Source organism: Pseudozyma flocculosa (assembly GCF_000417875.1).
Source record: "Pseudozyma flocculosa PF-1 unplaced genomic scaffold scaffold00003, whole genome shotgun sequence".
In the NCBI taxonomy this organism is placed as follows: domain Eukaryota; kingdom Fungi; phylum Basidiomycota; class Ustilaginomycetes; order Ustilaginales; family Ustilaginaceae; genus Pseudozyma; species Pseudozyma flocculosa.
In genome coordinates this window covers 697,772-713,595 of record NW_006920871.1, presented here as the reverse complement: position 1 = coordinate 713,595, position 15,824 = coordinate 697,772, and the positions used below count along the sequence as shown (strand labels likewise).

Here is a 15,824-nt window from a genome sequence, read left to right as displayed (position 1 = left end):
AGGCTGCCGATGAGCAAACGCGAGGTGAAGACACGGGCATGGACGTCGACGAAGAGTAAGCGTAATAACTTCGATAGCATACATTATCGAAGTTATACGACAATCTGGGCAGCAGCAGCGGTGCACGCAGCGCCACGCGCGCAGATCCCCGCGGGCCTCCGCCCGAGCTGTTGGCCCTCTGTGAGCCGGCGCCCGCTCCCGCCCGCGTCGGCAGCAGGCCTGGCAAGGTTGCCCCGACCGTGCAGGTGGATGACGCCTTGGCCCTCCTTTTGCGCGAGGGTGAGCGGGTTCGGGTTGTTGCTCCGCTGCAGCGCTGCCGACCACCGGCCGCGGGAGGCGGCCGCCTTGGCCCCGCCTGCAGCCGCACCCAAGCCGAGCTCGGGAAAGTCGTCGTTGGCCGGCTTGCTCTGCGGCGCCTGATCCGGAGCCGCAGCACCGCCCTCGGCGGCGGACGGATCGACCTGGACCCCGGTGATGCCAACGGCGAGCGCGTTGAGCGCGTCGTAGTCGTGCAGGAAGTTGCACGGGTTGTGCGCGCACTGTCCCTTGAGCCAGTAGCGGCAGACGGCGCGACCGAGGTCGTGGGAGAACTTGCAGTCGCTACGGCGGCACTCGCCAGCGATAAAGTAGCGACAGACCTTGGCGCCGTGCAGAGCACCTGCGAGACCTGCGGGCGCCAGGCCAGGGCTCCTCGGTGACGATGCAGACGCCGCTGCGGGGCTCGCGCTGAGTCCTCGAGCAGCTGCGCCGAATCTCGCGGCACTAGCGCCAAAGCCGCTGCCATTCCGGTGCATCGACGAGAACGCCTCGCGGGTCAGGACGTTGACGCCGGCGCGAATGTTTGGCGTCACGGCGGCCGGCCCAGCAGCAGCAGCACCAGGGGCGCCGGTGGCATGCTCGACTCGGGGTGAGCCGGCGGCGGGGCCCACGGCTTGGCCTGCCCGCCGGGCCCGGAGTGGGCCCGACAGGATCGACTGCGAGCCGTCTCCGAGGGGCTTGCCGCCATTCTCGGAAATGGCGGCGAGCGTCCTCTCAAAGTCGTAGCCGTTGGCCATGAGCGCTTCGTCGACCTGCTCCGGACTCCACTCGGCCATGCCATGCTTGGTTCCGGTGACGAGGATCGAGTAGAGCAGGTCGAAGGGTGTCATGCCAGCGGCGCCAAAACCGGCCGCCTCGTCGTCACCTTCCGGGTGTCCAGGCACGCCAGAGCGGGCGAAACCGCCGCCGCCGCCGCTGCCGGTCGTTGACGCGGGCACAGTCCCGGGCCCGGGCTCCCAGCCGCCGTTGGACGACGTCGTGCTGGCGCCGCTGCTGTACCAGTTGCTATCACCGGTGTCCGCAACGCCGTATTGGGCCTGCGACGAGGACCACGGTACCGGCTTGGTGGAGCCGAATGGCGAAAACTCGTCGTCGTCGTCGTCACCGGCGCCGGCGTGGCTCTTGTTGGCCAGCGCGAGATTAGTGCTGCTGGCGTTGGAGCTGGGCCGCCGCGTCAGCCAGGGCGCTGGCCGCGTTGGCGTCAGAGCCGCGCCCGAGCCGAAGCTGGCGGTGGGCGTCCCCTTGGGCCGGAACTCGGTGGCGGCCACGTTTAGGCGCGGCGAGCCAAACGGCGACGGCGAGGCCGGGCGGCTGGTGCTAGCGGCGCTGAGGCCAGGCGGGACCGACGAGATGGGCGAGCCGACGCTGGTCTCGCCGCCGAGCGACGACGACACGCTCGTGGTCGACAGGTTGGAGAGGGTCCGATTCCAGGGCCGAGGAGAGGCGCGCGGCGAACCGGAGCCGATGACGCCAGGGTGCGGCTTGGGGCTGCCAGAAGCCGAAAGCGCGGTCGGTGGGGGGATGCCGACGCTCGTCATGAGGGGCGAGGTGGCCTGGTGCGGGAAGCCGGCGCCGCTGCTGCTGGTGCTGCTGCTCATGCCGCCCTCGAAGCCTGGTGGGCCGGGGTTAGAGTGGGTCGAGACGAACGATGGCTTCGAGGGCGTCCAGGGCCTCGAGGATGAAAACGAACGGATGCTGGCCGGCCTTCGGGCGGGCGATGCTGCCGACAGCGGCGGGGCAAACGAGGCGCCGGTCGGGTTGACATCCTCGCGGTGGCGGTGGAGGAGCTCGAGGACGAGGCTGTCGAGGCGGGAGGGGGTCGAGACGACGCCCTCCCTGCTAAAGAGGGACGTGGTGAGCGCGGAGCGGACGCGGTCGATGCGCTCCTCTTCGTCGAGGCGAGTGTCGTTGAGCAGCGCGAGGATCTCGGCGACCTGGGCCTGGGGCGTGGGTCCATGCGACATCGGGGCGGACGGTGCGATGGCGGCAGCGGCGGCGGCGGCGGCGGGGGGTGCTCGATGGTGATTGTGGAGCGCCTGCATCGATAGCTGCGCCGCCTTGAACGAGGCTGAAAAGGGGGGCGAGGTGGCCATCTCGCTGTCGTCGTCGCCTTCATCGTCGTCGTCGTCCTGGTCGTCGTCGCCGTCGACACCGTAAGCGGCGCCTGCGTTTCCATCGAGGGCACGGCGAGCGGCGCGGCCGCCGCTGTCCTCTTCCGAAGCCGACGCGGACGCCGAGGACGAGAGCGACGAGGGCTTATGCGGGCGAAAGGTGGGCGTGAGGTGCAGCTGACCGTTTACGCTAGCGCTCGTGTTGGACGACGATGCGGCCGACGACGAGAGGGGGTTAGGCAAGATCGAGACCGAGGACGATGAGGGTGCGGCGCTGCTGGTGGTGAGCGAGGTGGATCGGGCGCTACCGCCGCCACCGTTGTTGTTGCTGTTGTTGTTGTTGCTGGTGGTATGGCTGCTGCTGCTGGCGGTGCTGTGAGTGGCCGACGAAGGCGTGGTGCCGCTGACGAGGAGGGATTCGAGCAGCGCCTTTGCATGGCCAGAGTTGTACGAGGCAGCGGTTGTCATTGGGCCAGCCATGGTGGGTGCGGGGCGGGCACCGATTGATGACAGAGGAGGAGGGATGCCAAGGTCGGACTGGTGGCGGGTGGGCCGGCGGGCCAAGGGGCGGCGTAAGGTGGCGCAAAGACAGAGATCAAGAGGAAAGAGGACAGACTGCTCTGTGAGCTCTAGCGGATCCTGTGCGACGAGGGGGTAGTACGAGCGGCTTGTCTAGGTGAGGTGGGGTAGGGATAAAGCGAAAGGGCTTGGGTAAGGGCAAGGGGGAGGGGTGGACTTGCTCAGATCCGCCTCGAGGGGGGTCGCGTGTGTCGGAGTCGATCGCGACGTGCGACAGGCATCAGGCCGATGGGATGCTCTCCGAGGGATGGACGGAGGCAAGGAAGCAGGGGCAGTGTGGTGATGGGCGCGAGGAGGGGAGGGAGATGGTGGGCAGGTCCGCGGCGGGTGGCTGTGTGTCTGTGGCGGTAGTTTGGCGCGGGGAAGAGCGAGGAGGGCAGCAAGGGGTGCTTGCTCAGAGAGAGAGACGAAGTGCGGCGGCGGCTGCCGTATGGTCACTAGCTGCTTGTGGTTGGTGTGTGGGGTCGAGATGGTGGTGATGGTGGGTGGTGGCGGCTGCAACGGCGGCGGCGGCGGGTGGCCCCCACCCACTTTCAAAAAACGGCGGCCAGGCTGCACCTAGCTCTGCCCCGTCTGGCAGCCAACACACAGGCCATCCCTCGAGCCAAGGCCAAGGGGGCGGACGCGATCCGACTGACCGACGGCGGCCTCCCCTGCACCTTGAGGCCAATAATCCCCCCCCCCCCCTGCTCAGGCTGCCCTGAGCCGTCGACAGGTCCGTGGGCCTGCAGGCCACAGGCCTCCTTTTGACATCGCGTGTGGAGCAAAAAACCTCAGCGGGCTGCAAGCGAGCACCCCACCGCATCTTTGCAAGCTCGGATCCGAACCACGCAGCCCAGCCGTGCCTCGGACATCTTTCCACGCCGGCATCGGCCACCAGCCCAGCCCAGCCCAGCCCAGCCCAGCCCAACAAGACCAACCAACCAATCTTCGCAACGCGCCAACCCCGTCCGCCACCACCACCACCAGCTTCCACCTGGCACACCAACCAGCGTCACAGCCCTACGCCCGCACACTCTCCTACCCCTCCCTCGACCCCCCCGTCTCGACCGCGCGACCCCGCGGCTGCCACCACGCCATGTCGTCGTCGTCGGGCTCCAGAGGCATCGCCGCCTCGTCGACCTCGACCTCGTCGTCGTCGTCGTCGTCGCGCAAGCGCGAGCTCATCGACCGCGTACGCTACCCCAACCCCATCCCGCTCCCGCCCTACGCCCCCAAGCTCGTCAAGGTCGCAACTGACCCGGCGCGCTACGCCAACCCGCACTTTGCCGACCGCCTCGCCTCGGCCCACCCGCTCCCCGTCCTCGTCGACGCCCATGCCGGCATGCCCATCGACCTCGCGCGCTTCCAGGACCTCTGGGAGGGCGACCTCTCCGAAGTCTCGGTCGCACCCACAGACAGGCTCGACCAGGACTCGCTCGACGACGCAGACGCCTTCCTCCTCCAGGACTTTGCCTCGGCGCTCCCCGCCGCCGGCACCGCCGCCCCCAATGGCGCCATCGGCATCGTCACCTCGCTCCACGCATCCGACGACCCCGCCTCGGCAGCCACCCTCGCCGCCGCCCTCCAACAACGCCACGCCTCGGCCATCGGGCCCAACGCCAAGACGACGCTCGCCGCAGACGACGTCACCTGGCTAAGGCGCACAGAGTACCTCTCCGCCGAGCAGAAACGCGCCCAGCAGGCCGTCCAGAAGCCCCGCCACGTCGAGGCCGTCAACACCTCGCGCGAGGCACAGGTCAACAAGATCCAGCAGTCGTTCCGCGACGCCCAAAAGCCCCTCGACCGCCTCGTGCACCCGACCAAGCGCGGCGTCACGGCTGTCTCGTCGTTCGAGCTGCTGCCCGACCCCGACACCTGGGCCACCGACTACCACGTTGTCCGCTTCATCGACCCGCCCGGCCGCATCGTCAACGGCGTGCCCATCGTCGACCCGCGCCTCGACGTCGCACTCCTCCGACCCGTCACCGTCAACAACGAGCAGCGCGTCTCCTACTACCTCCCCACCGGCGAGGACCTGCCCGACGACCCAGACGCGCCCATGTCGCTGCTCGAGGACATTGCGCTCGAGGACGAAAAGTCGAGGCGGCTGCGCAAGCGCAGGCGGACGGGCAAGTTCCCAGCGGCCAAGATCAATGGCGCCGATGCCGATGCCGACGGCGATGGCGAGGGCGAGGGCGCCTCGCGCAACGAGGTGGGCACCGCCTACAAGTGGATCCGCGACTACGTGCCCAAGGACACGGCCGAGAGCTCGCACGACGTGCTGCTCCTCAGCCTCGACGACGGCGTGCCGGACGAGGATCCGGATGCCGACATCGATCCGATCAAAGGTGCCAAACGATCCCGCGGCGGTCCTGGTGGCGCTGGCGACGACGATGATGACGACGACCTCTTTGGCGGCGACGACGACGACGAGGACGGGGCGGATGGCGGCGTGCAGACGACAGCGGTGCCGCAGGCCGAGCACGAGAGGCGGAAGCGGAGCCGGAGGAGCGAGCTCACCAAGGGCAAGGAGCGCGACGCGGCGCCGGACGGCACGGGCGCCACGCTGGCGTTCAAGTCCAAGCCAAAGGCGTACTACCACAAGGTCGGGATGCGCTTCACGCTGCGCGTGTGGCGATCGAGGGTAAGTTGCAGTCAGCCGCGTGCGACGAGACGGCGGCAGCTCGTCACCGATGCTCGAGAAAGGGTCTGCCGATTAGGACGGCCTCGACTTACCTTGTCCACCTCCGACATCCTTTACCCGGTCGCGAATCACGTGCAGGTGGCCAAGAACGAAAAGCTGCGCAACAAGGACCGGCGCTACCCGGGCAAGTGGGATGTGATTACGCTCTCGAACCGCGACATGACGGAGCGCGAGAAGCTGCGTCGCTACCACCTGCGCAGCCAGGTCGACGACATGGGCGCGCTCGACCCGTACGAGAGCAGCGCAGACGAGGCCGAAGACGACGTCGACGGCGACGAGGAGCACGAGGCGGCGCCGGTTGAGGCGGCCGATGCGGCGGCCGAGGGCTCGCCCAACGGTGCGGACGACGCCGCCGACGAATCGCGTCGGATCTTTGGAGACGACGACGAGGACGACGACGAGGAGGCGGCCGTGGCGGCACAGCAGCAGCAAGCAGCGCGACGGGATGCGGATGCCGACGCAGATGCCAATGCGGATGCGGAAGCGGAAGCGGAAGCGGACGGCGAGAACGAGGACGAGGACGAGCAGACGCGAGGCGGTGCGCGAGACAACCATGACGACGACGACGACGAGGCGGGGAGCAAGAGCGGCAACGACGAGAGCGGCCGCGACGACGACGGGACCGACGACGAGGATGCCGGGTCCATCGACGGCGACGAGGAGCTCGCGGCGCTCCAGGCCGAGGCGGCCGGTGCGGGCGATTCGGGCGACGTGGCGGCCGACGAGGGCGAGGGGGGAGGACGCCGATCCAGACGTAGCAGGACGACGGCATCCGCTTCAGCGGCGGCTGGCGACGGTGATGGCGGTGCAGAGGAGGCTGGTGGTGAGGAGCAGGCTGCCGATGAGCAAACGCGAGGTGAAGACACGGGCATGGACGTCGACGAAGAGTAAGCGGGAGGTGGGACGAGAAGATGCCTTCGCAGCCCGTCGAGATTGCAGAGGGAGCACACACAGCGACACCTCGGCTCTGGCCGCTCCTGCGGGATGGCGACGTAGAAGTACGTACACTGGTCAAAAGAAAGCGCAACCCAAGACGCACCCCTTGTTCTCGCATTCACCACTCGTCGATCTGACCATGGCCGCGCCTCAAAAAGGGGAATTTAGCCGGGGGTCGGGTCAAAGCCAATCCATGGCGCTGGCAATGGCGTCTGAGCGCCAGATCTGACGGTCGTACTCGTCGACGTCTGCCCCTGCCCCTGTCTGTGCCGCCGTGACGAGGGGACGAGAGAGGCAGAGGGAGACAACGTCATCGTGCGGTTCCCTCTTGAAACCGACGCCGGGGTTGTCGACGACGGCCGTGCAGGTCGATGCGTCCACGACGGGCTGCGATCCTCGAAGTCGGTTTGGCCCGGCGAAGTCGACTTCGTCTTCCTCGAGAGTTGTCCGGAGTGCCATGCTACGCGGGTCGAAGCGAGGCAGACACGTCGCTGTCGCTGACGCCGTCGCCGTCGCTGTCTCAGTGACGCTTGAGGGACCTTCTGCGCTGCCGCTGGACGTGATGACGTTGCGCGACCAAGACGATGGTGCGGGGGCGAGAGCTTCGAGGAGGGCCGAGACGAGCGACTCTTCGTCGGCCCGTCGGCGTATAGGCGGCGGGACGAGGTGAGGTGGGTAGAAGAGCGTCGTTCCGTTGGCGCGCAGGTACCCCGCACCCGCGCCCGCAACGTCTCCATCCGGTGTCGATGGCGACGATGACGACGATGCGGTGGAAGATGTGGTGGAAGGAGGCGGTGTCATTGGATCGACGACGACGGTACTGCCTTCGCCGCTTGTGGGCCGCGATCGGTGCGAGGCAAGGGGCAGCGAGAGGAGTATCAAACCATGCTCGGCCGCCAGGCTCCTGCAGGCGTTGAAATACGTCGGAACCGCCTGGGACGACCGTGTCGGAGGAGCAGGTCCGCTCGGCGGCAGAGAGGACGACGGCGGCGGCGGCGGCGGTGGTGGCGGTGGTAGCAGCGTCGGTGGCCACGGCGCGCCGGCCTTACCTGGACCAACCGACGATGCGGACGGGGCGGGAGGATCGACCTGCGTCCCGTACAGATCTTGCCACGATGTCAGCGGGGGGAGCTGAGACGACGGCATAATGGCGGCGGCGCTGTAGTCGTACGGGGACGCCGTTGTCGATGCCGGTGGCGGTGGAAGCGGAGGTAGGCTCGAAAGGTCGAGACTCGTTGAGAGATGAGGGGGAGGACAGGGAGAGCGGTAGGTGCTCCATCCGCCCTCGCTCGTCCAGACGGTCTCGGCGAGACGCTGATTCAGCTCCTCGCTGGTCAGCGCTGCCGTCGCCATCGGCGCTTGGACGAACGCACCGCCCTCTGTCGCCTTGCTCGCGACGTCGCCCTTGGCCGCCCGGCTCGCCTTCTGATCGGCGCCGGCGAGAGATGTAGCTTGGATCTTGCGCTTCTTGGTCACCGTCGCCGCCTGCCGCTTCTGCTGCGCCTCGAGCGATGCCTGCAACCCTCTCTTGCGACGATTGGGCGGCACGTATCTCAGCGCGCCCGCTTCGCCGCCGCCTTGGGCAGATGTCGACTGCGGTGGCGCCCGCGCGTTGGGCCGCGCCACGCGCGACGGCACCTGGTCCCACGTGCACTTCTTCTTGAGGCGGAGGCAACGCGAGCACGAGGTGGCGTCGTCGCTCTCGGAAAAGCAGCGCCGCTTGAGCTTGTCTGTGCACCAGTACCAATGCGATGCGCCCAACGGGAACCAGAAGGGAGGTCGAAGATGATCAGCGTCGGCACCGTGCGCCGCAGGGGTGCGACATCGCGAAGGTAGAGAGGATACCCACAACACTGGTCGCATGCCTTGACGATGCGTCTCGGCACGTCCTTGCTGCCCTCTGGAGGCGGTGAGGCGGTCGAGGTGGACGAGTCGGTCGCGTCGCCGGCCGCAGTCGAGCCCCGAGAAAGATTGACAGAGCAGCCGAGCTCGGGATCGCTGCCACTGGTGGACGTCGCAGAGGATCCCCGTCCCCCCACGCCTGGAGCCATTCGAGAACCCAGAGCTGGCGGGTCGCGCTGCGTCGGTACAGAGTCGCTTGCTGTGGCCTCGGCGCACATGTCGGCAGCTTGAAGGGCGAGGGGCTTTTCGTGTGCCTGCTCGATGGCGACGAGCCCAGGATCGTCCTGTCTTCGCCTCGCAGCTTTATACCTATCCAATGCCGACTGTGCGGCGACGCTTCGGCGAAGAACCTGGCCCGGGGGAGTGTACACAGCAAGCATGCCTGGCTAGCCTCGTCGGCCGCATCGCCCGCACAGCAGCAGCGACCGAGCCGGACGGATCAGCCGGGGAACAGGCTCGGTGCCCTTCCGCGCCGCCTGGGGTCGCCGTGCGGGCAGGCGAAAGGGCATGTCGGGACCGGGCAGCGTGCGGAAGCGCTGCATCCGCTTGCACAAGAGGTTGGGACGGCGGCGGCGTCGTGGTTCTTGATCAGGTTCGTGACAGGTGGTGCGGACGGGGCAGATCAGGAAAGCAGAGCGTGGACGAGAAGAGTGGCGGGGGTCAGTGAAGGCCAGCAGCCGGCGATATCTTGAACATCTACCGAGGCCCTGCCGAATGGCCAGCCGCACCCGCACCCGCGCATGCGGACCGGACGCAGATTGGATCCGCTTGCCTGGCGCCCGACCCCAGGATCGGTACTGGAGGCCCGAACATGGGCGAAGGGAGCGAACATGGGCGGAGATCGGCGCGGGTCCTCCCGCCGCCTGGCCTGTGCTCGCACCTGTCGACTTCATTTCTGGAGCCCTCCTTGGGCACCAGGGCGGGGCGTCGGTCCAGAGCGAGTGCGCAGAGACACCGGAAGACCCTTCAGAAAGCTCGTCAAGGGTGGTCGACAGCAGGGCTGCGCCGCTGGTGAGGCCGCCGTCGGCCCACATCAGTGGGTGACCAGCCTGCCGCTGCGCAGGTATCGATCTGCGCAGGCTTGACAGCGGATCTTCCGGACTCCGTCCAGCTACATCGCCGCACGGCGACGACATTGCAGCTCGGGTTTGGCATCACCGAAACTGGCAAATCCAAGGCTGATGCGAAGAGCTCCTGCGGTGGCCCTGCCGGGTCCCGCTGGATCGGCAACGTCCGGGGACCCTGCCGTGGGCTGGGAGAGTTAGTGGGCAAGGGGAGAGGCAGCGATGATCATGAAGTCGGAATGGGATCGGCTGGTCGGCTCGCAACTGTTTGCGCGCAGGAGTGGGGAATAGAAGTACATGCCGGATGGAGACCCTTCAAGTCGCAGAAGACCTGGCTGGACCCATCGGTCGAGGCCTTTGAACGTGGAGCGAGAGCGATTCTGAGTGGCGGCCGGGCTAGTCACACCAGCGCGCAGCAGGCATGGTGCGATGCGGTGCAGCGCGGCGCGGCACTTCGGCCAGCGCCGGCACTTTTTCCGTCGGCATCGTTTAGCGGTCCTCGGCCCATTCCTGGAGAAAGACAGGGATGAAACAAGAGGTTTGGCACGGTTAGCAATCGCTCGACCTGCCTCGCTCGCGGTCCGTGCAGGAGTCCTGGCTGTGGCGAGGGGCCGGTGCACTGGCGGGCCGATTCGACCTGCGCTGCCACATGCGCCGGGAGCACTCACGTTCTCCTTCCTGATCTGCGCCTCCTCCTCGGGGCTGAAGTCGTTCTGGATGTTGAAGACTTTGCGGATCTCTTCGGGCGTCTTGCCCTTGATCATGTTGGCGCTGCGAGCGGAGACGGAGGCGGTGGGTGTCGAGGTGGGTCAGTCGGCGTGCCGCATGGAGGAGCGATGCCCCGCTTGCTGCGCCCGCTGTCCGCTTGACGTCGGCACAGATACTTACACAGTCTTGCAGCCGACGTCGAGGAGGGGCTTGATGTCGAGGTAGTTTGCGGCGAGGATGATTTCAAAGAGCATCTCCTGGTCGACCTGGATAAACTTGGAGTCCCATTCCGAGATGTCGGTGGTCCTCCTTCGCGACTCTTCGGCGTCGTCGGCGGGCGGAGGGGGGTCGTTGCGGTGGTGGGCGCAGTACTCGAGCACCTGGGTCGGATGAGAGGAGAGGGGTTGTTGGGTGAAGTGGGCTCGTCAGTGGTTGTGGGGGCGGTGTCGCAAGGGAGGAGGCCGCTGGGCTCACCTTTTTGAGAACGTTAGACGAGACATTGGGCAGAGGGATGGGTTGGTCGGTATCGCCAATGTCTGGTGGCGGGTTGAGTTGGGGGGCAGGTGAGGGCGGGAGGATGTGCAAGGCGGAGCAAGTCAGCAAGAGGCAGCAGAGTGAGCGTGTGGCTGCTGCGAGCGTGTCTCGAGCTCACCCTCGAGCATCTGCTTGATGAGAACGGAGCGCTCTGCGACGTCCTTGTCGACGGTGAACTGCTCGTTGTCCGAGGTGGTGAGGCTGACCATGGTGGGCGGCGTCGGTGGAGGGGGCTGTGCCGGGAAGGGTTTGGGTGATGGAGTGCAGGAAAGTGGGTGGCGGGTGGAAAAGGCAGCGCAGAGGCGAGGTGGTCGCAGTGGTGGTGGTGGTGGTGGTGGTGGTGGTGGTGGTGGTGGTGGTGGTGGTGGTGGTGGTGGTGGTGGTGGTGGTGGTGGTGGTGGTGGTGGTGGTGATGTTGGTGACGAGTGGAGCTCAACAGGCCAAGCGACAAGGGCTGAGCAGCTGGCGTCAAGCAAGCGTGGCATAGGCCCCTTTGACCCGGCCCTCTGGCCTGCTTGTGACCGTGACCGGCTGGCGGGCGTGCGAGCGTGCGTGTGTGTGTGTGGGCGCATGGGGCGGGTGATTGAGCCTGGCCTGGCCTTGCCTGCCTAGCCTCGGCTTGGCTGGGGGGCAGGCCAGCCTCTCTCTTGGCCTTGGCTGCCTGCGCCTTTCCAGCCTGGCCTGGTCTGGCCTGACCTGGTCTGGGGGGCAGGGCAGCGGCTGAGCGGCGTGTGGAGGGAGGCCCGACATCTTCGCAAAGCTTCAATTCGTGATCGACCCTGCAACCCGATTCCAAGCCTCGACCCCGATTCCAACCTCGACCCCGATTCCGGCCCCATAGCCACGAGAAGGAAGAAGCCCTCGCACGGTGCAGCGACCCTGCATATGCAGGCCAGAGTTGTGCTTTGCTGGCAAACGCCTTTCCCTCGAGTCGCAGCGCAGCTCTAATAGCCCACCACCACCACCACCACCGAGACCACCACCACCACCTCCGTCTTTCTCAAAAGGAGAGCTGTATTCGACTCACCGGCGTCGTCTTTCGTGCCCTCTGGCTCCCCCAACATCAGCATCGCCCGACCGGCTCGCCGCGCACCCCCCACCTGCTCGGCAGCATGCGTCCCGCACCGCAAGCCGAGACCGACGATGCGCCGGCCAGTCCCAGCCTTTCATACATTGCACGAAGGCCCAATCGTCACACGAAGGCGACAGTGGCCTCGGAAGGATCGACTCATGCTGTCTTTGACATCGGCAGAGATTCGCAGGATGCGCCCGCATCGCCACCCTCGCTTGGCTTGGCCCCCGGGAGCGCACAATCGAGCAACATCGACAATACCCGGCGCTCCGACGGCCGCCGCCCTCACAGCATCGACAGTCAAGATGATTACGACGAGGATGACATCGACGATGAGGCCGCATTGATGCTGGACCCCGCTTCGGCCTCGACATCCGACCTGCGCGAGGACGACGACGGTGCCATCGAGCTCGGTCCGACAGCGGCCAAACGCGTTAAGAGGCGCATCGCCAGGGCAAGAGGCCACCGGCCAACCGGCAGCCTGTCTGCGAAGTACGACAAGGACGACCCCCTCTTCCTCGTCAGCAAGGCTGTCCCAGAGGATGACGATCCCAGCTTGCCCGCCCTCACCTGGAGGGCGCTCGTAATCGGCAGCTTCTTCTGTGTCATCGGCGCGGCCGTTAGCCAGGTGAGTAAACAGCCTCTCCCTCTCGCGGATGCCTGACGAGGAGAGACCCCGGACGTGTGCGTCTGCGGATGGAGGTCTTGCGGCAACGAGGCCTTCTGATCCGCTGATGCCTTGTGCCCGGCTGCGTTTGTTTGCGCTTCCCTCTGCAATGCAAATCCGTCGGCATGCATCCCTCTGGTCCGCCGCTTGCTGCTTTGCTCTGAAAGCTCTTCTTCTACAAGTCCAACTCGTGCGTGGAAATGTTCTGTGTCCCGCGCTGATCCAGATAAGTGATCCAGTGGCTGGACTGACGGGTACGCCTACGGCTTCGTGCATCGTTGTCCGCGCCGCTGATCTGTGAACCCACAGGCCTTCTTTCAGCACCTACTTTGTCATCCTGATCTCGCTGCCGGTGGGCAAATGGCTTGCCCGGAAGCTACCGGACAAGACAATCTGGATCGGGCCTTGGTCGTTCGAGCTGAACCCCGGGCCCTTTAGCATCAAGTGAGTGGTCGACGCCGTCGGGTTCCTACATGCGTGACAGATTAGCAAGGGCGGAGGCGACTGAGGCAGGAGATCGTGTCCTTTCATTTGTGCAGGGAGCACATGCTCGTGGCCATCATATCGTCTTCTGGCGCTTCTTCGGCCGGTGCGACGGACATCATCAACATTCAAGGTGAGTGCCGATGATGCTGCGCGAGGCTGCAAGTGCTGCGACAGCTTTGCGGCGCTTGCTCAGTGTCACAACCTCACAACCTCACCACCTGGCCTCACCCTCTCCCCCTCTACCGGCACGCAGAACTCTTCTAGTGAGCTCGAGCGCAGAAGCATAGGGGTCATTAGCGAGGTTGCTCATCGCCGCGCGCTGCGATGTTCGTTCTTGACAGCCACCAACGAATGCCGTGGCTGGCGTCCCTGACGCTCCTTATCTCGTCGCAGGTTCTCGGCTTTGGCTGGGCGGGCCTGGTGACGGATCTGCTTGTCAGTGAGTGGCATGGCAACGACTGACGGGTTTGGCAATCGAGCGCAACTGAGATTTCCTGACTGCCAACGGCGCAAGCCACGGCGACGCGTTCGCAGAGCCGCCGTCGATGCTGTGGCCTAGCACGTTGGTCACGACTAGCCTCTTTCACACGCTGCATGACGGCAAATCTCCCTACAACAAAGCGAGGCTGCGCATGTTCTTCCTCGTCTTCATTGCCATCTTCGTAAGTCGATGCCCACGACGGTGCAGTTGCTGAGCGGTGGGCTGACGTGTAACCGATCGGACCTTGTTCCTCACGGTGGCTCTGCCCGCTGCAGGTGTACCAGTTCCTACCGGCGATGATCGCGCCGACGTTGAGCAGCATTGCCGTCCTCTGCCTCGTCAACAACCAGAACCAGACGTTCCGCATCCTCAGCAGCGGGTATCATGGCCTCGGGCTTCTCAACTTCACCCTCGACTGGAACGCCGCTGGCATGACGGGACCCTTCTACCAGCCCTGGGTGAGCCAGGCGGTGCCAGCGTTGCGACGCGGTGCAGCACAGCCTTCGCTGAGCCTTTGCACCTGAGGCGTTCCTTTGACTCCCGGAAATCGATATCCTCTGGCAGTGGGCAGCGCTCAACTTCTACGGCGGCATTGCGGGGATGTGCTGGATCATCGCACCGCTCTACTACTTCGGCTTCAACATGTGGCAGGCGCGGTCCTTTCCTGATGTCCTGGGCTCGGGACTCTACCACCAAAACTTTACCAAGTTCGACGTTACCGGCCTGCTGAACCCGGACAGCACGTTGGATCGCGACAAATGGGAGGAGTCGAAGCCGATGCTCCTGACGCCCTTCTTTGCCCTCACCTATGGCCTGAGCTTCGCCACCCTCACCAGCGTGCTCACGCACACGTTGCTTTGGCACTGGAATGACATCAAGCGGGCTGTCAATCGCCATGAACACGACGTGAGTCTGGGAGCCGCTGCTGCGCCAAGCAAAACCGCCTGGACGCGGACTGACGCTACGATCGCCTCCGACACCCGATGCTTTCGCGTCCGCCATCGCGCGCCTCCTCCCAAACATGCAGGACATCCACAACCGCCTGATGAGGGCCTACGCGCCCGTGCCGCGCTCGTGGTACTGGACGACGTTCGGTCTGACGACGATGGCAGCTTGCATCCTAGTCGTCACCACGCCGTCGCTCCAGCTCCCGGTTTGGGCGCTGCTGATGGCGATCTTCATGGGCCCGATCTTCCTTGTGCCCGTCGGCATCCTCCGCGCCGTATCCGACACCGGTGTCGGGCTCAACGTCATCTCCGAATTCGTCATCGGCTACATCATGCCGGGCAACCCGATCGGCAATGTCCTCTTCAAAATCATGGCCTACATGTCGCTCGCCCAGGCGCTGGATCTACTGACCGACCTGAAGTGCGGTCACTACCTCAAGGTGCCGCCCAAGCACATGTTCGTGTCGCAGCTCGTGGGCACCGCCATCGGCTGCGTCGTCAACCTCGTCGTGGTCAACATCATCCTCGACCCTGCTTCGGGCTACCGCGGCTTCCTCGACGGCACTGTCGAGGATCCGAGCGGCCAGTGGGACGGCAGGAAGGTGCACATCTTCTTCTCGGCCTCGGTTATCTGGGGCCTCATTGGACCGGCCGAATTCTTTGCGGGCGAGTACCGCATCCTCTACGCCGGCTTCCTCATCGGCGCGCTGCTACCCCTGATCCCCTACCTTCTCCATAAGCGCTACGGCGGCAAGATGTGGAACAAGGTGGCCTGGCCCATCATCCTTCACGGCGCCTGCGCACCGCCGACGATCCCGACCAACGTCATCATGACTGGCTTCGCTCTCAGCTGGCTGTCGCAGAAGCACCTCCGTACGAGGCACCCGAAATGGTTCGAGCGCTTCAACTACGTCGTCTCGGCCGCCCTGGACGCCGGCGCGTCGGTCAACGCGCTGGCCATCTTCTTGCTCAGCGTCACCATCATGAGGTGGTCCGGGCCCATCCCGAACTGGGCGGGGAACCCAAGCAGCGACAGCGAGTACTGCAAGCCTGCGGTGGGGCCTGGGGCCCCTGCTTCGGCCACGTAGCATAGCCGTATCGAGATGCGCAATGGCAGACGAGGCGAGAGCCGAACAGAGGCGCTTGACGTTGGCGCGAGGGAGAGTGGAGCGAGACCGGAACCTTTGGGCTGAGTATTGACACATGGTACAGGAGACGACGGAAGGCGGAACGAGCGGGGCAGGGGATGGAGAGGTGCAGCGGAACAAGCGAAGCGCGGACGGACGAGGAAGCTGGTGCTGCCTGGATGAGGAGCGCTCAGTAACCGCCTCTG

The 15,824-nt window shown here is 65.8% G+C and overlaps 5 protein-coding genes across 5 annotated transcripts in view; 2 read left to right on the top strand and 3 right to left on the bottom strand.

The window, feature by feature from the left end:
• PFL1_01348 (uncharacterized protein) overlaps positions 1–2,909 on the bottom strand; it is a gene marked incomplete at both ends in the record, with an annotated part of 3,697 nt that extends 788 nt beyond the window's left edge. The window contains one exon of the mRNA XM_007878850.1: positions 99–2,909. Within this exon, the coding sequence (XP_007877041.1) occupies positions 99–2,909 (2,811 nt within the window). The remainder of the gene's footprint in view (positions 1–98) is intronic.
• Positions 2,910–4,086: 1,177 nt separating this feature from the next.
• PFL1_01347 (uncharacterized protein) lies at positions 4,087–6,585 on the top strand (the record flags this gene model as incomplete). Its single annotated transcript, XM_007878849.1, has 2 exons — positions 4,087–5,634; positions 5,773–6,585. The coding sequence occupies 2 exons, from the start codon at positions 4,087–4,089 to the stop codon at positions 6,583–6,585; spliced, it is 2,361 nt and encodes a 786-aa protein (XP_007877040.1).
• Positions 6,586–6,810: 225 nt separating this feature from the next.
• PFL1_01346 (uncharacterized protein) lies at positions 6,811–8,912 on the bottom strand (the record flags this gene model as incomplete). Its single annotated transcript, XM_007878848.1, has 2 exons — positions 6,811–8,360; positions 8,480–8,912. 2 exons carry the CDS (start codon positions 8,910–8,912, stop codon positions 6,811–6,813), a joined length of 1,983 nt encoding a protein of 660 aa, XP_007877039.1.
• A 1,173-nt stretch (positions 8,913–10,085) lies between these two features.
• On the bottom strand, positions 10,086–11,047 carry PFL1_01345 (uncharacterized protein; the record flags this gene model as incomplete). Its single annotated transcript, XM_007878847.1, has 5 exons — positions 10,086–10,106; positions 10,265–10,367; positions 10,485–10,684; positions 10,779–10,840; positions 10,957–11,047. The coding sequence occupies 5 exons, from the start codon at positions 11,045–11,047 to the stop codon at positions 10,086–10,088; spliced, it is 477 nt and encodes a 158-aa protein (XP_007877038.1).
• Positions 11,048–11,950: 903 nt separating this feature from the next.
• Positions 11,951–15,579, top strand: PFL1_01344 (uncharacterized protein; the record flags this gene model as incomplete). Its single annotated transcript, XM_007878846.1, has 10 exons — positions 11,951–12,538; positions 12,745–12,767; positions 12,887–13,021; positions 13,117–13,193; positions 13,317–13,326; positions 13,405–13,502; positions 13,598–13,725; positions 13,820–14,002; positions 14,109–14,450; positions 14,572–15,579. The coding sequence occupies 10 exons, from the start codon at positions 11,951–11,953 to the stop codon at positions 15,577–15,579; spliced, it is 2,592 nt and encodes an 863-aa protein (XP_007877037.1).
• Positions 15,580–15,824: the final 245 nt, after the last annotated feature.